This window comes from Micropterus dolomieu, linkage group LG10, assembly GCF_021292245.1.
Source record: "Micropterus dolomieu isolate WLL.071019.BEF.003 ecotype Adirondacks linkage group LG10, ASM2129224v1, whole genome shotgun sequence".
NCBI classification, from domain to species: domain Eukaryota; kingdom Metazoa; phylum Chordata; class Actinopteri; order Centrarchiformes; family Centrarchidae; genus Micropterus; species Micropterus dolomieu.
In genome coordinates this window covers 10249545-10271549 of record NC_060159.1, presented here as the reverse complement: position 1 = coordinate 10271549, position 22005 = coordinate 10249545, and the positions used below count along the sequence as shown (strand labels likewise).

The following is a 22005-nucleotide window of genomic DNA, read 5'->3' as shown; positions in this document are numbered from 1 at the left end:
TGGTTCACTGTCACACCGTAATGGCTTACTGACACTTGAATAGAAGGAAGCCATCGTCAAGGCTAAGATGATTATTTGGAATCAACACTTAAGGTCCCCTGGTCAAATATTTCCCTATTTCTCTAGCCATACAGCCCATAAAAGCCTTACCAGCATTGCAAATTTCTCCATCCTGTTAACTTTACCTTACAGGGTAACTGCCTGTAGGCATTTTCACTTCTTCCACCAACAGTTATTTACCTGTAATGTACCCCTTAGATTTCACAAGGATGAAATTTATCTTCAACTAGAACTTTATACTGTACTGTATTCTAACATTTTCTACTGTCTTGTGACAACTACTTAGACACTGGACAGGTAACTCAGTAAAGATGGAAGGAACCAACATGACTTGTTAACCTGGTAAATCTTTATTTGTCAGTCCCACTCCTTTCAAATAAATGTATTGATCTTGAAATATTTACAGTAAAAGTAAGAAAACACAAAGAACCATTGGAATGTCAATAAGTTAAAAAAAAAAATACAAAACATGACATCAATGAATCTGAACTGCATATGGTCAACGCAAGGGAAAATAAAGTAAAATTGGTCAAAAAGGGGGATGTTCCAGGCTCATTTACAACATTCAAACTTTAAATTTTATATAACACTACATTTGAAAGCTAGCAGGCAATAGAAACAGGCCTAGTCCACCTCCTCCATCCTGGATGTGTCGTCATCGTCCCCTTCAAGAGGGGGCATGTCCTCAGTGGGAGCAGGGGTGGCTTCATCTGGTGTCAGATCATCTTCATCAATACCTGAAAGAGGAAGGATGCAGATCATGAAAGTGACGTCAGGTTTATTTTAAATTGTTTTATTGGTAGTATGTCGCTGCTACCATTTAATAGCTTGGAAATTTGCAAGATGCATAGTTTAATGTCTTGAAAGTTTTCCGTTGTGTAGATAAACACAAGATACTCACCAAGTCCCAGCTTGATCATTCTGTAGATGCGATTGGAGTGGGTCTGGGGGTCATCCAAGGTGAATCCTGAAGAGAGCAGGGCTGTCTCAAAGAGCAGGATGACCAGATCCTTCACAGACTTATCGTTCTTGTCAGCTTCTGCCTTTTGCCTCAGGGTCTCCACGATGGGGTGGTCAGGATTGATCTCAAGGTGCTTCTTAGCAGCCATATAGCCCATGGTGGAGTTATCTCTCAGGGCCTGGGCCTTCATGATCCTCTCCATGTTGGCCGTCCAGCCATAGGTGCTGGTGACGATGCAGCAGGGGGAAGAGACCAGGCGGTTGGAGACTGTGACCTGTGGAGGTGACACAAGAATTAACACCATTTTCTGCCTTATTTGTACAACAGTGGATTATACACAATCTGAAGTTCTACAACAATCTACTCACCTTCTCCACCTTCTTCTCCAAGATGTCCTTCATGATCTTGCACAGGTTCTCAAACTGAGCCTTCTTCTCCTCCTGCTTCTTCTTCTCTTCCTCATCCTCAGGCAGCTCCAGGCCTTCCTTTGTCACCGAAACCAGGTTCTTGCCCTCAAACTCCTTCAGCTGCTGCACACAGTACTCGTCGATGGGCTCGATCATGTAAATGACCTCCAGGCCGGCTTTGCGAAGGCGCTCCACGAAGGCAGAGTTAGCCACCTGGTCTTTGGTCTCACCTAAAATACAGACATGGCAATGCTGTCACATGAGTCAACTCACTTTACCTCATTTTAGGATGCTTTCATACATTTACATTAAACAGTTTATAGATGAAGAGCATCCTCACCGGTGATGTAGTAGATGTGTTTCTGGCTGTCTTTCATGCGTGTTACATAGTCCTTCAGGGAAACCATCTCATCTCCAGAAGCTGAGGTGTAGTATCGCAGCAGCTCAGACAGCTTCTTCCTGTTTTGAGAATCCTCGTGGATGCCGAGCTGAAAAGACAAATAAAACTAAATGTCAGGGGTTGAAAACAAAGTTGCATCAGTAGACATCAATTCAATTGACATTTATTCTAGCAACCATTGCTTACTAGAATGCCTTTAAACAGAAGATAACAGTAAGGAGCTCCAAACAAGACTCAAAGCAGTTTTACACGTGGACAATATGGCCAAAGGATCAGAGTGATAGCTACTGCATAAAAAGGTCTGGGGAAGTTCTTGTTAAGCTTTACACTTTGAGCTAAAAGTAAGCTCCATCCTGCTAAAATTCTGATTAGATCTGTCTTAATTTGTGATGCCATTAACACAGTATCAAACAAAGCTGGTTGCCAAAAGCATAAATGTGACAAGATCAGGAAAACTTGCAGCTCTCATGGAGCAAGGTGAGAACACTAACCTTGATGTTCTTGGAGAACTGCTCGTAGTACTTTTTGTAGTTGTCCTTATCCTCGGAGAGTTCAGTGAAGAGCTCCAGGCACTTCTTGACCAGGTTCTTGCGGATGACCTTCAGGATCTTGCTCTGCTGCAGCATCTCTCTGGAGATGTTCAGGGGCAGATCCTCAGAGTCCACCACACCCTTGATGAAATCTGAGAGGATGGATAAAGACCACCTGGTCAGCAATACCTTTAAATTTCTAATATAATGATTATTTGATTTATGAACAAATTCCATAAACAAGTAATTCCACATTTGGGTTCATACTCACTGAGGTACTCAGGAATTAGTTCCTCGCAGTTGTCCATGATGAAGACCCTGCGCACGTAAAGCTTAATGTTGTTCTTCTTCTTCTTGTTTTCAAAGAGGTCGAAGGGAGCGCGGCGAGGGACAAAGAGCAAGGCGCGGAATTCCAGCTGACCCTCCACTGAAAAATGCTGTGGAGGGGGGGTGAGAGCTCAGTTATAGGGTCACTATTCAAATTTGATTATATCACTTGTATTAAAATATGCACAATATAGACAACATATGCATTTCCAATAAATATAAAAAAAAATAAAGTTAAGAGACCTACCTTCACAGCCAGGTGGTCTTCCCAGTCATTGGTGAGACTCTTGTAGAACTCGCCATACTCCTCATTAGTGATGTCATCTGGGTTACGAGTCCACAGGGGTTTGGTCTTGTTCAGCTCTTCCTGGTCAATGTACTTCTCCTTGATCTTCTTCTTCTTCTTCTTCTTGTCAGAAGACTTGTCGTGATCATGCTCCTCATCTGACCCAACATCCTCAATCTCGGGCTTGTCCTCGTCCTTCTCCTCGTCTTGGTCCTTCTCCTCCTCCTCTGCCTCATCATCACTCACCTCCTTGTCACGCTCCTTCTCCACCTGAAAAAAAAAATTATTTAGTCACTAGCTGTGATTTTTGGATGACTTTGCTAAGTCAAGGTAACTGATTTAAATTAATTTAGCCATTTAATACACAATTCAAATTCAAGTGCTTACAAAGAGTGTGATGGGATAGCCAATGAACTGGGAGTGCTTTTTCACAATCTCTTTGATTCTTCGCTCCTCGATGTATTCTGTCTGGTCTTCTTTCAAGTGCAGGATCACCTTGGTGCCACGCCCAATGGGCTCAGCTATAGGGGGGAAAAGGAGTCAAAAGTTACAGATTACCCTGTAGGAACCCCTCTACCAAAGCTAAGTGTTAACTGGCAACAAAACAATGGCCTTAACATTACTTACAGTTGTCCACCTTCACTGTGAATGAGCCTCCAGCAGAGGATTCCCAGGCGTACTGCTCATCATCATTGTGCTTGGTTATGACCGTCACCTTCTCAGCCACCAGGTAGGCTGAGTAGAAACCCACGCCAAACTGACCAATCATGGAGATGTCGGCTCCAGCCTGTAGAGCCTCCATGAAAGCCTTGGTGCCAGACTTGGCGATTGTTCCCAGATTGTTGATCAGGTCAGCCTTGGTCATGCCGATACCTGTGTCAATCAGGGTCAGGGTGCGTTCCTCTTTGTTGGGAATTACTTCGATTTTGAGGTCTTTGCCACTGTCCAGCTTGGAGGGGTCAGTGAGACTCTCATAGCGGATTTTGTCCAGGGCCTGGATGGGGGAAGAAATCCATTAATGAAACGTTTTGACGGAAATTTAAATGAATTATTCAGTATTTGTCTTTTTCAGTCCCTTGTTTATCAGCTTAGTACTATGTATAGCCACAGTGTATAACAATACTTCCCTTAAAATAAGCTCAATAAACATCTTTGACACCACATGAGATTAAGTAAACAGCTTTAGACTATGACAAACTTACATCTGAAGAGTTGGAGATGAGCTCCCTAAGGAAGATCTCTTTGTTGGAATAGAAAGTGTTGATGATCAGGGACATCAGCTGAGCAATCTCAGCCTGGAATGCAAAAGTCTCAGCCTCCTCCTCCATTGGTTGGTCGTGTGATTCAGGCATCTAAGCAGAGAGGACAAATTAATTTTGTTTTTAGAACATGCTCACATCATGGATTACACATGCGGACATGCAAAACATTTGGTACGTCTTACAAGATGGCACCATCTGCATTCCTAAAGCAGGCCTACACAATTATGAGTTAGGTTAGAGAACTGAATGAATTACCATAAGGAAAAGTGTTAAATGCTTTTGTACAACTAAAGTCTGACCCAGTTGTTCTACCTGTTTTTAGCCATTTTAGTTATACAGACATGTTATGGACCTGTGTGCACAGTCATGTTCACTGGTCTGTGGATTGGCTGCAGCACCTTGATTCACCACACTGTCACACCTACTGCACAACAAGCCCCGGCAATCACCCAAAAAGTAATTAAAGTTACCGTCAATATAATAATCAGTTCACATCAGTTAAATGAAGCAGAAGTGAGGCATGCATCAGCACTTATGTGTGAGCATGTGTCACTTGTGCAGGCAGGTGGTGTGACCGTCTGCCTCTGCTCACTGCTCCACCTCCCTTTAATCCATCTTTGGCAAATCAGAATCCGCCTGCTTCTGCATTTACAGTTAGATAATGTAAATGTTTCTCTCCCCCCCACAACTTTCATTTTTTTCTAAATACTTTAAAAAGTGTATGTTAAAAGTAGAGAAAATTAATTGTACTTGCTTTTTATTATCCATTATTACAGTTTATTATGTTCTGCAACCAAGACTTAAACAGAGAGGGCTAATAGTGATTAAACACTGCATTTCATCCCACACACTTAAATAAATCACGACACTGCAATTACATGTGCAGTTATCCTCTCCTACTGCAATTGTCATGATTAGTTATTGGTTTATCAGAGAGGAGCGCGTGGCTAGAAACACAAGCAGAAATGGCCCCACCTGCCGGTTCCCCATGCGACATGCAAGTTTCTAGAAGGTACCAAGAGGCGAGCAGAACTCTCTGGCAGTTTCCATTGTAATCAAAAGCTCCTCCTCTCTCTTCTTAAACATCTGAGGAGTTACTGTGAAGAATCCCCCTCTGTACTTGACGGATCTTGCACTGAATTACTGTGACCGTACAGGACGACATACACCGTCAAATCTCTCTCCCCGGGAAATCTGATTCAGGTCCATTAAACTGTGCGCCTACTTAACATAATCCCTGCCTGAAATGTGCACCGCGGATGCACCATGTGTGGTGCTGTCACCCAGCTTTGAGCGATGCCTAAGGTAATGTGGGACGGATAGTTGCCATGATATTGTTGGATAAAGTTTGGCCATGTGAAAGTAACGCAGGTAGGCCAGGAAGATAACGTTAACGCAGATACACCCGTTACAAACTCACATGTATGAATGTCACCAAAAAGAACAAATCACACGCATACGGCCATTGTAACTTAACGTTATATTGGTTTAAATCTGCTTATAACACGATGTAGCCTACTTTAACTATATTTTATCCCACCTTCACTAAAGTCATCTCCATCTGTAGCCAGGCAGAATATTTTATCGTTATAGTCATTTTATAAAATATCAGCTTCGATGGAAAACTGCTAACGTTAAGCTATAACTTAGCTAATGTTAACGTTTTATAGTAAATAACAGTTAACGTTAAGAGAATTAGCTAATAGTAACCACGAATGTCAAAGTGTGTAATATGCTTTATCAGTTGACATCTCCACAGAAACGTTATCATTATATAAAACTACTTAATTTATTTACCTTGGTCCTCGGTGTGTCGTAAACTCCGGCGAGAAACGTGTGGAGGTCGTTTCTAAGTCGCAGACAACCCGGCTAATAGATGTCTGGCAGCTTTTATACACCTTCTGAGCGTTCGAGAAATCCCAACATGAGTTCCAGAACCATCTGGAATCCTCCTTTCTACAGCTCGTTAGTGGGCGCTGACAGGCCCGGTGGACTGTCAATCATGATGTGTGCCCATGCATCTCTGTGCATTCAAGGCTGGAGGAGGCGGGACTAAAGGAGGGGAGGCTGGCTTGCGGGAGTAGGAACTAGAACGAAGCGCGAGATGTTCAATGAAAATTCCAGAACATCGAATAAAAAAAAGTTGATATATTTAAATGACTTCACCTGTGTTATAACTGTCTCTTCTAAACCGATATCAGCTTGAAGGAACTAAACAAAGTGATGAAATTCAACATGCAGGACACTCAATAATCGAGACTGCAGGTCTTATTTCTTAATAAATTTTATTATAAATGTGAATGCATTTCATAGAAAATGTAATAGTTACAAAAAGAGACATAAGCCAAATTCCCAGTGGCTGTATATTACTCTTAATCGTTGTCAGTAGTTTTATATAGGCTAAGCAGCTGATACAGTGTAGACTAAGCCACAATGTGGCCTATTAATTCCCTTATTTTACTTGTATCAACTAGTTAATACTGTTTAAGAGATGAGAGTTGTGTCAGAATGAAATACCTATTTGACAAAGCAACATAACTTACAAAAATAAAAATTAAGCAAGCAGGAAAGATTCTGCAAAGTATTTTAGTCAACTTCCTCCATTCTGGATGTGTCATCGTCTCCTTCCAATACAGGCATATCTTCATCAGCAGGCTGAATGAGGTCCTCAACTGCAGAATCATCATCATCAATGCCTGTGAATGAGAATGCAATCATCAGCAACCAAAGCCACTTATTAATGTATAATAGGCAGACTAATTCCTGTAATGTCTAAAATGTCAGTAGTCAGAGGGGGCAAAAAACGTACCAAGACCAAGCTTGATCATTCTGTAGATGCGGTTGGCATGCGTCTGTGGGTCCTCCAGTGTGAATCCTGAAGACAGCAGGGCAGTCTCGTACAAGAGGATGACCAGATCCTTCACAGCCTTGTCATTCTTGTCAGCCTCTGCCTTTTGCCTCAGGGTCTCCACGATGGGGTGGTCAGGATTGATCTCAAGGTGCTTCTTAGCTGTCATGTAGCCCATGGTGGAGTTATCTCTCAGGGCCTGAGACTTCATGATCCTCTCCATGTTGGCCGTCCAGCCATAGGTGCTGGTGACGATGCAGCAGGGGGAAGAGACCAGGCGGTTGGAGACTGTGACCTGTCAAAAATCAAATGTTGTATTATAGTCGAGATCAAACAAAATTGATTATACTCTGTAAGCATAATAGCAAGGGAATATTAAAATAGATGAGGTAAACTGTCTGCCATTTCCTTTACCTTTTCAATCTTCTTGTCAAGGATATCCTTCATGATCTTGCAAAGGTTTTCAAATTTATTTTTGAGCTCCTCCTGCTTCTTCTTCTCTTCCTCATCCTCAGGCAGCTCCAGGCCTTCCTTGGTCACCGAAACCAGGTTCTTGCCATCATACTCCTTCAGCTGCTGGACACAGTACTCATCAATGGGCTCGATCATGTAGATGACTTCAAGGCCAGCTTTGCGAAGTCGCTCCACAAAGGCAGAGTTAGCCACCTGGTCTTTGGTCTCACCTGTGAAAGTTGATGTGAATTTGTGTTATCAACATGCTAATTAACAAATCACATTTGAGAAAACTTTAAAGCAAAAGCATAAAAGGAAAAGGATGGAAATCGAGTTGAAGAGCTAACCTGTGATGTAGTAGATGTGTTTCTGGTTGTCCTTCATGCGTGAAACGTAGTCTTTCAGGGAAACCATCTCATCTCCAGAGGATGAGGTGTAATAGCGCAGCAGCTCAGACAGCTTCTTCCTGTTCTGAGAGTCTTCATGGATGCCAAGCTAAAACATGAAATGAGGTGTTACTAATACTGAACAATAAACGTGGAACTAAAATTTTCTATCTGAAGGGTTACAGTTAAAGAAATACATTTGGATGGACCAAACTACCTTGATGTTCTTGGAGAACTGCTCGTAGTACTTTTTGTAGTTGTCCTTGTCCTCGGAGAGTTCAGTGAAGAGCTCCAGGCACTTCTTGACCAGGTTCTTGCGGATGACCTTCAGGATCTTGCTCTGCTGCAGCATCTCTCTGGAGATGTTCAGGGGCAGATCCTCAGAGTCCACCACACCCTTGATGAAATCTAAATAGAGAAGATAAAGACTGCTTAGCCTTCCAAACTTATGAAAGATAAGTTAATCCTACCAATAATTATGACTTCATGAGCGCTAGAATGCCGAGTTTAAAGGTCGTCAATATCTTAGATCAGACTGAGAATTTGTATGTGAACTATTAGTAATAATGTTACTTACTGAGGTACTCTGGAATCAGTTCATCACAGTTGTCCATGATGAAGACCCTGCGCACGTACAGCTTGATATTGTTTTTCTTTTTTTTGTTTTCAAAGAGGTCGAATGCAGCCCTTCTGGGTACGAAGAGCAAGGCACGGAACTCCAGCTGACCCTCCACTGAGAAATGCTGCAGACATGAATGAAGTATGAATTTATTAGCATTACAACATTTTGCAAAAAGGTAGTTTGGTGGCTGTTTTTGGCATGTTAATCATTAATATATTTAGCTTACCTTGACAGCCATGTGGTCCTCCCAATCGTTGGTGAGACTCTTGTAGAACTCTCCATACTCTTCATTGGTGATGTCATCAGGGTTACGGGTCCAGATGGGCTTGGTTTTGTTCAGCTCCTGAGCATCGATATATTTTTCCTTGACCTTCTTCTTCCTCTTGTTCTTACTTTCCTTTGTGTCCTCATCCTCGTCGGAGCCCACATCCTCAATCTTAGGTTTGTCCTTGTTCTCAGCAGCATCTTTCTCAACTTCCTCTTCCTTCTCTCCCTCGTCAAGGTCCATTTCCTTCTCCCTTGTCTTTTCCACCTTGAATACACGAAAAGAGTGGTGGTTTAGGATGTTTTTTTTTTTATGTTTAAGCATTACTATCTTCGGTTTTTATTAGGTTTTAAGATGGACAAATGTTATTGCTAATGAAAGTTAGAACTTACATAAAGTGTAATAGGGTAGCCAATGAACTGCGAGTGCTTCTTCACAACTTCCTTGATGCGTTTCTCCTCACAGTATTCTGTCTGATCTTCTTTGAGGTGAAGGGTCACTTTGGTGCCTCTGCCAATAGACTCTCCTAAAAGTATAGCAATAAAATAAATAATGAGAACGATCCCTGATAATGGGTGAAATTATATTCATTATGCAAATTATTGAATAGAGTATTATGTAATTGAGAGAAATAAAACTAACCAGTGTCAGGTTTGACAGTGAATGAGCCTCCAGCTGCAGACTCCCACACATACTGCTCGTCATCATTGTGCTTGGTTATGACCGTCACCTTGTCAGCCACCAGGTAGGCTGAGTAGAAACCCACGCCAAACTGACCAATCATGGAGATGTCGGCTCCAGCCTGCAGAGCCTCCATGAAAGCCTTGGTGCCAGACTTGGCAATTGTGCCCAGATTGTTGATCAGGTCAGCCTTGGTCATGCCGATACCTGTGTCAATCAGGGTCAGGGTGCGAGCATGCAGGTCGGGCCTGACTTCAATCTTCAGGTCCTTGCAGGACTCGAGTCTGCTGGGGTCTGTCAAACTTTCATATCTGATTTTGTCCAAGGCCTGTCCGGAAGGGATACGCTTGTTAAAATAGTGACGTTTGTAGACATGTAAGGGCTGCTTTCATTTGACAAACAAAGATACTTACATCTGAGGAGTTGGAGATGAGCTCTCTAAGGAAGATCTCCTTGTTCGAGTAGAAGGTGTTGATAATAAGGGACATAAGCTGAGCAATCTCAGCCTGGAAGGCAAAGGTCTCCACTTCCTCCTCCATAACGTTTCCAGCTTTCTCAGGCATCTAAAAGAAAGCAAACATTATGTTTGATAAAATCTTATTCTGGATTCATAATTATGCTTCTCATGCTTAAACGCACAACTTTTCTTTAAAAAAAAATGTTTTTATATATGTGTTAATTATCTTGGAAATAATTTCCTGGTGTTATATTTGAAATCTCTTTCTCACCCTTGTTAAAGACAGCCTCATGGCTCAAGGAGGGTCGCTATTGCTAATGGTGGATGAACATATGTTCCTTCTGTCAATCAAGGACTTGCCATTTGGAAGAGGGCTGGAGTTCTGAAGCTTTCCCCAACCCCCAAAGGCTTCACCATGCGTCATTCAACACCTTTATGTTAAAGGAGGAATTAGCAGCTAGGAATTCAGCTTTTTGTCTATAGAGCAGTAATGATTTTTTCATGAGTGAGGTATTTATATTTGTGTTGTACAGGCCCTTATTCATAAACATTCAAGATTAAAATAGGCCATAAAAAAGCTGGCATCTTTGTGTTTCCATTGTATTCAATATTGTTTTTAGATACTTTTCTGCACCAAGGTGTGAAACTGCTGTTTCTGCTCTTTGTGTCAACTGGTTTTCCTGCTCATCCGCCATTGCTCTCACACTTAGGTCACCCTGCTTGCCATGTGCTCCTTGCATGTTACAGTCTCACTAGAATAATAATTGAAAAGAGGCAATTCTGCCATACTACAGAATACTGATATTAAAAATCTAAAAGAAGTGAAGTATTCTCACTGTTCAGCCTGTGCTCCTACCATTTAAGCACCCAATATAGTGTAAATTTGCCCTTTGCAACTGATTCTTATCTAAACTGCAACACAAAAACATGTGTTGCAGTACATGCTTGGTACATGCTGTATTTGATTTAATGTGTTCTAGTCTTACCTTGAATATAAGCTTTTTCTTCCCCTTCTTGAAGAGTGTCGTCAAATGTATCACTGAGCTCCAAATGTGTGCTTCGCTGCTGCTCCTGTGGGCAGTAAGTCTCTCTTGGTGAGTTATTTTCTATGCAGACCCTATGACATGCTGGTGTCTTTTTATACTTGAAGGGGGGTTCTCGAAGCTCCCATTCAGAAGCTTCCAGAAGATTCACTACAGTAGTGGGGGTGTTGAGGAAAGGCTGGGAAGGGAGGCGTAGTGAGTGAGATACCAGAGCCCTAAAGTTTATGTGCCCTTATAGGGCTGCAGAGTCACAAGGAGTGCCTGTCACTCACAATGAGAGCTTTCCTGATAGCTTGTCTAGCTTTTAGGCCCCATACCCCCCTATAAGCATCACAGCTGTGCCTATACTATCAGCTGCTGTTGCGGTGCCTGACTAGACCCGCACACACACAGTTACCATATGCCTTCTTAGGGATAGCAGGGCCATTTCTTTTTCTGGTGTGTACATTGGGGTGAAGGTTTAGCACATTTGAAGCAGTTGGACAGTATTTCTAAGAGAAGCTGAGATACATATGAAAATAATTTGCTCCTGTGATACTTTGTGAGTGTAGATGAGTTAATGGTATATTTTAAAACATAATTAATATTAGTAAACCCTATTATAGCAGTGTGAAAAAAAGAATCACCAGATCCACTATCTAGAAATTTCCCAGGGCTTTCAGCTGCATCTGTAAACAGAATCATAAGCCTTAACTCATTCTGAAGATGTTTCAGAGTTTATTGGCCTCAATTGCACAAGTTTAATTATTGGGATAATTAGCAGGCCCTGTCCGGTCACCATAACCGTAACACTTGAAATATACAACAGCTCACACACAGAGATTTTCAAATGTGGAACTACACAGTAAATACATGACAGAAGACTATGATTCTATGGTCCAGTGTGGGTGTTAATGACTTCAGCTGACCAGAGGATGGCAGTGTATTACACTTGCTACAAATCTGTTATGTAACTGAAATGTCTCTAGTTGATAGTAGACACTACTAGAAGCTGACTGTCCATGTAACTGAGAATATGTCGCAATCTATGTAAGATGATATATTCTTAAGCAAAGAGCCAGATTCTCCATAGTTTGAATCCTTTTCTAGAATAATGTGGTGAGTCTAGACATGTTTGAAATAAATGGACAGTAGGCTAATACAGAAATGGATGTTTCTGGAATGGTAGAATATTCTGGGATAGGCATGATCATATATCCTTATTTTAATCATTTAATTACAACAAAGTCCACAGGTTTCAATCCCAGTCTGGGTCCTGTCTATGATTTACTTTTTAATATTAATTATAATATTATTATTAATTATATTAATATTGTCTAGTCTATTAGTGTTTTTTTCTGCATTTTGTCAATGCAAAGGATAGCAAATTTTCTACATAGTTTCTAAAAATATCCAACACGTGTTGTTTGCCTTATAATTATAATAAAGCCTTATTTATTGTTTGTATTTTTCCCACTTTATATTGCCCTATTATTAAATTGTATATGAGTTGGTAATATCCAGTAGGCTAATCTAATGTAATTTATGTATTTTTATTTCATGAATCCAACCATTTCTAGTAAGAAACGTCATTAAAAAAGATACAATTTGTTTGTCAGATGTATTCATTATACATTATTAGTCTGTTAGGTGCGGGTTATTTGTTTGAAGCCGGTTTCTACAAATACGCTGTTTATTTTTCTAATTTTGTCTCACATGACTTTACACTTCTCTGTACGCATGGCTGCAGGACTTCAACGGTTCAACGCATGCGTTGTTGGTAACATCCGGGGGTCGGACAAGGATGAACGCCAATTTCCAAGATGGCGGCGGAGGGAGGAGGGAAGGAGATGAACGAAATTAAAACTCAATTCACCACACGAGAAGGTGTCTACAAACTCCTCACTCACTCCGAATACAGCCGCCCGAACAGGGTGCCTTTCAACTCGCAGGGCTCCAATCCCGTCAAGGTCTCCTTCGTCAATGTAAACGACCAGTCCGGCAACGGCGACAGGATCTGTTTCAATGTGGGCCGGGAACTGTACTTTTATATCTACAAAGGCGTGAGAAAGGTAAACAATATAGACTGCAGCGACGAGGCCCGCGCTGTCCAGGAGCAGCCCATTGATTTGGCATATTCAAACGTGTTGCACCCTGCCTGTCAACTCTTTTAGCTTATGTCATTGAAGTGCGCAGGTTGTCAAGACAAGGCCATGTAGCAGACCAAGCTAAGTTGGGAGCTAATTAGCATTCGTAGCTAACATCGCCACAGAAGTTGATTTTGCCTCGATGAGACTTTGTTTGCACTTCAGAGTCCGCCAGTTGTTTGAATTTCAGCCAGTGACAAGCTGCGACACGAGCTTTCCCGGTGAACTGTATAGCGTGAGAAAATTCTTGACATGTCTTAAGATGTGTTTGTTTATCTTCGTTCTCTACATGGCAAAGCTCTACGTTCGGTGTTGTCAACAGTGCTCACCGGCAGGGTCAGCTTTGGCGTTTCTAGTACCAGGACCAAGTGTTCACATTGCACGCTTGTGGAGTGGTAGTGATTAGTGTTACTTGTCCGTGATGTGATGCAATGTGAGCCACTGTTTGGTTGCACGCGCTGATGATGTCATCATTGCAGCAAGCCACGTTTGTTCTTGTTTAGCAGGGATGGTGACTGTGGCGGTGATGCTGATGATGTGGTTGTCCCTGAAGCGGCCACTGAATATGCAAACTAACAACAACAGCAGCAGCGCCTAGCCTCCCAATGAGAACTCTGCTGCTATTCTCCAGTTCATGTGTTCTCAGTGGTCTCTCACAATCTCACAGCACAGTTACAAACTATGAGGAGGAAGAAGCACTTATTTTAAATATTGTTACCAGACAGGATAAACAGTGTTTTATTTTAGAATATGCACAAATATGCAGCGGTGTGTCAGCCCATATCAGCTCATTTGGTAGTGTCTGTGTTATTCCAGTATTGTTTTTAATGATACACTACCTTATTGTGACTTAAGTGTTTTATATTAATACAACAGGAACGTTGGCAGCAGACTGAAAATATGGTATGTTTTTCTCACTGTTTTAATAACTGTAAAAATTGGCTTATCTCAAACACAACCAGCTTTGCTCCTCTATTTGTATCAAGACTTACTGTGTGTTGATACATTTTGGTAGCAGCCAGTATAGGTGGTAAAATGTGGCATCATCTTCTAGTAAAAAGTTTTTCATTTAACATAAGTTGAGCCCAGACAGCTTCAAACACATTTCCCGAATTCCTGACACTGATGGCTGTACTGAAGGCTGAAATGATCGGTCAATCAGTGAGACTTTAGGTTGCAGTATTTCAAATTGGTTCTTCGACAAAAAAGTGAGAAAAAATGTCCATGTCCACGTCGTCCAATAACGAGTTAGCATCTAAGGCTACATTTCAGCACAGCGAAGAATTATAACAAGTCATGCTGCCTGATTGTTGCTGAGGATTATCGGTCCAATTGTCAACATAAGCATGTGGCCCAAAATAGATGGGAAAACACTGCATATGTATTCACTTAGCTCGTCTCTTCTTATATTTATTTATAATGGTGTGTCTTGTCTCTAATCCTGATGTTAGACAATCACTTCCCCCACTGAGTTGACCTACAAAATGTTACTGTCATACATACAGGCAGTAGTGTAGACCTATCTTGAGTTTGATTTAATTACTGTTTATGTCGCTGAACTTCACTGGCAATTTGCAAACCATTTCCGACCAAAAGTGCCCAGAGAAAAGCAAGATCTAGGCCGAACAAGTCTTGGGTTGTTTATACCCCACACTCGCCCTCACATTTAGATTCATGTTTGAGATATCTCTTGCTTGTCTCGAGGACACTTATGGAATGATTGTTTATAAATGAAGTCTCATTTAGGGAAAGCTTAGCATCATTGTAGCACTTGAAATTTCAAAGTCTGTCAAAGATCCTTATTTTATTTGGAGCTGCCTTGCTTTGACAACACTGACAGCTTTATAGTTCCATCCCCTAAGCATTCTGTCTTACTACTTTATTGCTTGAAAAGAGACCACAAGAGAGTTGCAGCGATAAAGCAGAAAGCTTTCACTCACATCAGATTTTCCCTTATCCAATGCGAGATACATTCCTGCCGCCTTAGCAGCTCCGTTCTGACCTGCTACAGGTTTAGCTTATCGTCTTGTCTTCTTTGTTTTTTTTTACAATAATGAAACAGACTGTTTTGCTGTGATGAATAGGGTCAGTTTTGGGTGTAAACTTGCACTACAAGCTTACATGATTCAAACATGTGTCATGTGGTGTGGGAATATATATATATATATATATATATATATATATAACTTATGGGGGAAAAGCACACCACATTTTAGGTTCATAAAACTCAGTGTCATGTTTGTTTTAAATTGGGTTATGTTGTCAATATGGATGGTTATTACTACTCGATACTTTTATGGTATCGACCGAAACAGCCCAGTTTCGAGTACAATCGAAACGTCTCCAGTCAAACCAGTACTTCAATCGATACGTAGGCCTACTTTTTGGAACCAGATCGCGGCAAAAAATGACTATTTGTATGGTTTTGCTTGCTGCCAAACACGCAAACAACACACTGAAAGAAAGAAAGGAGCACGGCTTTTTTTTCCTTATGTGCCTGCACCGTAAACTGTAAGAGAAAAGGCCTGCACGTCTGGAGACAAGCCCGGCTTTCCGTTGGTTTTATAATCTGGTATCATTTAACACATCTCTGTACATTTTTATTTGCTATTCACATCACTTGTCACTGATCGATCACTACGTTCCATCACATCAAGTAAATGCTTTTGTGGCATAGCAGCAATCAGCTGATTTTACCCACAGAGCCTCCGGCTGCAGCTGCTGCAACTACAGGTGTAGTTGGTGTGGTCTGCTGGAGGTGCAGCCTCTTTTCCTCTGTTTGTGTCTTTAGAGTAGTTAAGTGACGTGTTTTAAACAGACTCCTTACTCGTTTTATACTTGTGACTGTCGTTTTTGGAGGAGGTTTGCGAGTCACCAATAAAGGACAAAGCACTCGCGGAGATCTCTCAATTCAGTTTATTGATCGAAAGTTAACAAAATAATTTCCCGTGTCTACTTTCAACATACGTATCAAAAAATTACCTTAAATTCATTCCCCACAACTTATTTGGTCAGTAAACTATTTCACTTCTCCTCTGTCATTCAAATATAAAAATACTCCGAAGTTGTAGTCTTTCCCCTCATAGGCTAATACTAGGATGACCTAATTAGTATGAGGATCGATCTGATACAATTTCAGTACAAGAATCTAGTTAATTGAAACAAGAAAAAAAATAGATAACCTTGCTTGTCCATAACAACAATAAAAATAATAATAGGCTACCAATCAACTACTATGGTTTAACAGGTGGCATTTTATGCAAGGTATTGAATGAAGTACTCTATTGGTATCGGTATCGCTTGGTTTTAAATGATACCCAACCCTTGTTGTCAACCGTTTGTTGGAAGACAAACCGTTATTGTCTGGTTGGGCTGGACTTCCTTTCTATTTCTGGATAAAGACTTCCCATGTGTCACAGTTCATTATCGTGCACCAGGAACATTTGGTTAGCAGATAGCAGCCAACACCGCTCTTGAGTTATGTGCCCCCAGCAAGTATTCAGACATTTTAGTTTGTTCGTTTTTCATTTGTGTGTATTTGTCATTGTTCTAGGCTGCAGATCTTAGTAAACCCATAGATAAGAGGATATACAAAGGAACGCAGCCCACATGTCATGACTTCAACCCCCTCACAGCTACAGCAGAGAGCGTCTCCCTCCTGGTGGGCTTCTCAGCGGGCCAGGTGCAGCTCATAGACCCAATAAAGAAGGAAACCAGCAAACTCTTCAATGAAGAGGTGGGTTCCAGTCAACGTCTGATGTTCTGTTGGTTAGGCCAACTAAAAAATGCTAAAGACTACTTTAAATCGTTGTAACATACAGTTTTTTCTCTTTCTCTGTTTCTTTGTCCCTCCCCCCCAGAGACTCATAGACAAGTCCCGAGTAACGTGTGTAAGATGGGTTCCTGGTTCAGAGAGCCTGTTTTTGGTGGCTCACTCCAGTGGCAGCATGTATTTGTACAACGTGGAAAACACCTGTGGCACCACGGCACCCCACTACCAGCTCCTTAAGCAGGGTGAAAACTATGCTGTGCATACCTGCAAGAGCAAATCAGCTCGCAACCCATTGCTGCGCTGGACAGTGGGCGAAGGTGCACTCAACGAGTTTGCCTTCTCCCCGGACGGCAAGTTCCTGGCTTGTGCAAGCCAGGATGGCTTCCTGCGTGTGTTTGGCTTCGACGCTGCAGAGCTCCACGGAACAATGAAGAGCTACTTTGGTGGTTTACTGTGTGTGTGCTGGAGCCCAGATGGACGATATATTGTGGCAGGAGGGGAGGATGACCTGGTGACAGTGTGGTCATTTACAGACTGCAGAGTAATTGCACGGGGGCATGGTCACAAGTCGTGGGTGAGTGTGGTGGCATTTGACCACTGTACCACCAGCGTGGAGGACGGTGACCCCCCCGCTGAGTTCAGTGGTAGTGATGAGGAGTTTCATGAGCAGGTTCACTTTGGTGCGGGCAGAGACAGAGCTAACAGTGCTCATTCTCGGCTTTCTAAGAGAAACTCTACAGACAGTAGGCCTGTTAGTGTGACCTACAGGTTTGGCTCAGTGGGTCAGGATACCCAGATGTGTCTGTGGGACCTAACGGAGGACATTCTCTTCCCTCACCTCCCTTTGTCCCGCACTAGGACTCACACTAATGTTATGAGTGCCACAAGCCCTCCAGCCACTGGACAAACTACTACTACTACTACTACTACTACTGTATCCACCACTAATCCCAGTGGCACCAATGGTACAGACAATGCGAGCAATAGTAGCGCCAGTGGCAACCCAGCTAACTCCCTCCCCAGCACCCTGCCTCGGTCCAACAGCTTGCCACATTCCTCCAACCCGACAGGTGGCAGCACACCCAACAGCCACACAGGCAGCAACAGCAGCAGCACCAAGGGCAACAGCATCATTGATAGTGCTTTCATTGCCACTGGCGTCAGCAAGTTCGCAACTCTGTCATTACATGACTCACGCAAGGAGCGCCACGAGAAGGACCATAAGCGAAACCACAGCATGGGCCACATCAGCAGCAAGAGCAGCGACAAGCTCAACCAGCTTAGCTCAACACGGACGGCAAAAGCTGAAGCAGCAAAGACTCTGGGCACGACGCTGTGCCCGCTCATGGAGGACGTGCCGCTGCTCGAGCCGCTGGTGTGCAAGAAGATCGCTCACGAGAGACTCACGGTGTTAATCTTCCTTGAGGACTGTCTGGTAACAGCCTGTCAGGAGGGGTTCGTTTGCACATGGGCTAGGCCTGGGAAAGTGGTGAGTGACAGGCCTCTCGAGGATACTGTCATGTGACACCTCTTAACTCACATTGTCCCGAAAACAGGCATTTTCTCGCTGCATTCAGAAGCTGTTAACGCCACCTTGTTGCAGCCAAAGGTTTTGGTTATTTCATGCAAGATTTATACTAAATCCTCAGCATTTTGATGGTTAATAGCACATCTTCCCCCGACAGTAAACCTCATGGCCTCACTATTCTGCCTCTTTTATTACGTATCAAGTTACACTGTTTGTTATCAATGTGTGTTATCTGTCTCTCCACAGGGATTGCTATCATCTCAAAACAACCCAGCCAACTCCCCCAGTGGAACAGTAGTATAGCCCCAGTGCTGGTGCTGGTAATGACAGCTCCATGCAACAGAGACGGGGATGACCAAGGCCAAGGCCCTGCAGCGCTTCTTCGCACACTTGTCACACACCACATGACCTCCAGTGTCACCTTCATTCTCATCACTACAACCACCCAGATGCTCTGTTTGTGTTATTGCTCATGTTTAGATAACCGATGTTGGCCAAGCCAGGCTTAGAAACATGACCCCCCCCCACACACACACACACACACACACACACACAACTCCCTTGTGTCTGGGTGTTTCAAAAGGCACTATTGGAAGTAAGAGGTCAAGCTTTCGTCCAGGAGGTTTGTGGGAGGGGTTGACTGGCTCATTGTTCCATTTATGGTCATATCAAGTCGCATCTAGTCTAAAAATAACAAACTCTAGAACCCAATCCTTTGTGCCTGTAGATCTTCAAAGACTAGAGATGCTGTAAGCATTGTGGTGATGCCTCAACCTAACCTTTTGTATGGGTTTAATTGGACATTCTACCTATATTTTGTTTTATTAAAACAAAGTTACAGATAAAGGGAGTAAGATGAGGGATAGTTTTGGAGCAGCAGCACATCCCCAATGCCAAGTCTTTTTCAATTTGTCACTTCCTGGGCGATCCCTATGTGCAGCCCCTGTCCTCGACACCTGTTCAAGAAAGACCAGAGCTTTTTACTTCCTTTAGAAATATTTTAATCAAAGGTATCACACTTTAAAGTGTATTTGCACAGATTTTGTTTTCATTCTTGTTTCTTTTTCCTATTTTGAATTCCTGGCGATGGAACACAAGCGAAATATTTTGAAGACAGCTTTGGAAGCACTTGGGGGGGAAACGACTTGTTATTGCCATCTGTCTCAACGCTGGATGCTGCAATGATAGTTTTTTATATGGAAAAAAATTGTTTGCACTTAATAGTTTGTTAGAGGAGAATGGCTTTACATTTTTGGAGTGTGTAAGGACTCCTTGACAAGGTTGAAATATAAATAGAATTAAAAAAAACTTTGTATCTATTGAACATTTATTTTAATATTGTTTCAGATTAAATGGGCTCTGTATTATATGTAAATATTGTACTTCAATGATTTATGGGTGAAACGATCATTATTACAGTAGTTCAAAGATCCTCATTTCCGAAAATAGTGATATTTCTAATACAGAAAATCTATACATAATATTAAAAAGAATCTTGAATATGCAGGTGAAGATGTTTCTTTTCTGTTGTACATAAAGAGAATTCAGGTGTATTTTTATTAATTAACTGTTTGGTATAGGAGATGTCTATGAATCCTCGTATCTAACAGGTAGTGCTGAACGCTAGCTAGCCTGCCGCTGCAGATTCCTTTTAGAACAGGCAGGTGAGGCGCAGGCGCAGCGGTGTTATTCAGCCATCACTCCGAGCTCAGGTAAACCACAGGAAGACTAACGCTGGCGTAGACCCCCCACCACTAGTCCCATCCATCAACACGTGTGTGAATTCACTTTAACTTACAAATAAGACTTGACAACCATGTTCTGCAGACAGGGCTGAAATATGAGTCCTTTCATTGTGAGTAATAATTACAGAACTGATGCTGAAGTTGTGAACAAACATTTGACACTGTGTTCAACCCCGCCTGACTCCGCGCTTGATCGTGGCGTTAAGTGCTTGAGGTGAACGTGTTTTCCAAGCACCTACGTAGGAAGACTGAGGACTTTTAACAGTGGGAGCCTTTTTCCTCCATGTGACGCCTATTAAAACAGCTTTGACAGATCACACGTTCCATTTGTGTTACTTCATTATATTACAAAAGCGTGCGCACTCGCGCCACATGCATCTGTATCTTCATTGCAAGCTCTTGTGAGTGTGATGCTTTCATCCGCATGAGGCCAGAGGTCGGGCTCAATCCACAACATGCATTTATTAGGTATTATGCTGACAACATATTCAACCAAACCCTGACTCGTATCACTAGCACTTCCATAGCAGTAGCACTTGGTTTAGCCAGTGTGTGTTGGTGAGGAAGAAGAAAGATTTTGCAGAAGGAATTGAGGGAACATCAATAAAGGTCTAGTGTAGATTCACACAAGTGCACAGAGCTTCCACACTTAGCACGTGAAGAATATTCTACAGTATATATGAGCAAAGGAGCTCATCAGTAGCAGTTAGGTATCATAATGTGTTACTCCTGAGTCATAAACCTGGATAAACCCAGGCAAATGGCCTACACTTGAAGAAGCACAGGTGTAAAAAATCCAATGAAGGTTGGGGTGACCTCGTCCTTTGTTGGATAACTATGACCTGGATGATTGAGAATCTTCACAGACAGGTGTAAAAAAAAAAAACAACCCAAAATAAATAATGGCTGAATTCCATTTATCAATGGAAAATTGTATGTAGGCCTACAGATGTAGGCTATGCAAGTTACAGTCCCACAACAAATGTATTTGGGTTTTACATGCTCCGTCTGCGATCTTATCAATAAGAATCTAGAATCTAGTATGTGAATTTTTTTTCATTATCACAATTTTTATGAGGTCCTTGATGCTCCTCCACATTAATGTCTATCTTACTATTTAAACTTGCGGCTCAACACATTGTTTGGGTTACAGTTGGACACTAGGTGGCAGTGTTGCTCAGACAAAGGAGAGGATGAGAATTCCTCATCATAACAGTGAAGTAAACCTATCACAACTATCACTTATCAAACAGGGTAAACATGGTCTATATATGTATATCCTGTTGTCTCCCTCTCTCTCTTTATATATATGTATTCCTCCTACTTCATTCTACTACTTCATAAATATTTTATATTCCAATTCCAAAAAAAGTGGGGAATAAAACTGCTGCTCCATAATTTATAAGTCACTTTTAGAAGAAATACGAGCACTCACAGCCATTAAACCATTGGCCTGTGGCATCACAGTGAGGGAAGGGGTGGGGAGTGAGATCAGCAGGCTAGAGAGGACAGATCATCCTCTCAGGGTGTCAATCAACACATGATTGACTGTCTGATCCCCCACCCTTGTTAAGCAGCACACATCAGTGCTGAGCAGGTATCAATCAGGATTAGTGCTTAGTGAGATGTTTTACATAAAAACAGCACACTGACTCTTATATATGTGTTCTTATGTTGTTTTCTGTCTCTAAACTGCATATGCTGTCAACCACATTTATTCCTTATATACCAACCCAACCACCTTTTAATCTAACTGGCCATTTGAATAGCAAGCAAACACTGTAGCATACAGTAAGAGCTTGGAAAACAGCTACATCTATCTTGCACCCCTAGGGAAATATGTCCC

At 42.1% G+C, this 22005-nt stretch overlaps 3 protein-coding genes and 1 long non-coding RNA gene across 5 annotated transcripts; 2 read left to right on the top strand and 2 right to left on the bottom strand.

Moving 5' to 3' along the window:
* Window positions 1-387: 387 nt before the first annotated feature.
* hsp90aa1.2 (heat shock protein 90, alpha (cytosolic), class A member 1, tandem duplicate 2) lies at window positions 388-6186 on the bottom strand. The gene is made up of 11 exons (XM_046060819.1): window positions 6031-6186; window positions 4174-4323; window positions 3599-3965; window positions 3359-3492; window positions 2933-3241; window positions 2630-2795; window positions 2320-2510; window positions 1769-1916; window positions 1390-1658; window positions 962-1295; window positions 388-797 (listed from the first exon to the last, which is right to left on the bottom strand). Exons 2-11 carry the CDS (start codon window positions 4321-4323, stop codon window positions 685-687), a joined length of 2181 nt encoding a protein of 726 aa, XP_045916775.1. The 5' UTR covers window positions 6031-6186; the 3' UTR covers window positions 388-684.
* On the top strand, window positions 5369-10418 carry LOC123977830. Its single transcript, XR_006826770.1, has 3 exons — window positions 5369-5538; window positions 8593-8680; window positions 10228-10418. It is a non-coding gene; the product is annotated as an uncharacterized LOC123977830 (long non-coding RNA).
* Window positions 6624-13539, bottom strand: hsp90aa1.1 (heat shock protein 90, alpha (cytosolic), class A member 1, tandem duplicate 1). Of its 2 annotated transcripts, XM_046060820.1 has the most exons (12): window positions 13444-13539; window positions 10932-11166; window positions 9902-10051; window positions 9450-9816; window positions 9200-9333; window positions 8769-9074; window positions 8498-8663; window positions 8138-8328; window positions 7882-8029; window positions 7496-7764; window positions 7043-7376; window positions 6624-6929 (listed from the first exon to the last, which is right to left on the bottom strand). In XM_046060820.1, the coding sequence occupies exons 3-12, from the start codon at window positions 10049-10051 to the stop codon at window positions 6820-6822; spliced, it is 2175 nt and encodes a 724-aa protein (XP_045916776.1). In that variant the 5' UTR covers window positions 10932-11166; window positions 13444-13539; the 3' UTR covers window positions 6624-6819. The 2 variants fall into 2 exon arrangements, with proteins under 2 accessions (XP_045916776.1, XP_045916777.1); XM_046060821.1 differs by lacking the exon at window positions 13444-13539 and having other exon boundaries at window positions 10932-11267.
* On the top strand, window positions 12745-20474 carry wdr20b (WD repeat domain 20b). Its single transcript, XM_046060823.1, has 4 exons — window positions 12745-13039; window positions 16668-16850; window positions 16975-18375; window positions 18661-20474. Exons 1-4 carry the CDS (start codon window positions 12791-12793, stop codon window positions 18715-18717), a joined length of 1890 nt encoding a protein of 629 aa, XP_045916779.1. The 5' UTR covers window positions 12745-12790; the 3' UTR covers window positions 18718-20474.
* The last annotated feature ends 1531 nt before the right edge of the window (window positions 20475-22005 follow it).

Excerpts from the sequence above, each read along its gene's own strand:
- hsp90aa1.2 (XM_046060819.1), bottom strand. The coding sequence starts at position 4,323 with ATGCCTGAATCACACGACCAACCAATGGAGGAGGAGGCTGAGACTTTT. Across the intron at positions 3,966-4,173 it reads TCATCTCCAACTCTTCAGAT|GCCCTGGACAAAATCCGCTA; the intron begins GTAAGTTTGTCA and ends TCCCCCATCCAG. Across the intron at positions 798-961 it reads AATGATCAAGCTGGGACTTG|GTATTGATGAAGATGATCTG; the intron begins GTGAGTATCTTG and ends TTCCTCTTTCAG.
- hsp90aa1.1 (XM_046060820.1), bottom strand. The coding sequence starts at position 10,051 with ATGCCTGAGAAAGCTGGAAACGTTATGGAGGAGGAAGTGGAGACCTTT. Across the intron at positions 9,334-9,449 it reads CACTGTCAAACCTGACACTG|GAGAGTCTATTGGCAGAGGC; the intron begins GTTAGTTTTATT and ends CTATACTTTTAG. Across the intron at positions 9,075-9,199 it reads GCTACCCTATTACACTTTAT|GTGGAAAAGACAAGGGAGAA; the intron begins GTAAGTTCTAAC and ends CGTGTATTCAAG.
- wdr20b (XM_046060823.1), top strand. The coding sequence starts at position 12,791 with ATGGCGGCGGAGGGAGGAGGGAAGGAGATGAACGAAATTAAAACTCAA. Across the intron at positions 16,851-16,974 it reads GCAAACTCTTCAATGAAGAG|AGACTCATAGACAAGTCCCG; the intron begins GTGGGTTCCAGT and ends CCTCCCCCCCAG. Across the intron at positions 18,376-18,660 it reads GGGCTAGGCCTGGGAAAGTG|GGATTGCTATCATCTCAAAA; the intron begins GTGAGTGACAGG and ends GTCTCTCCACAG.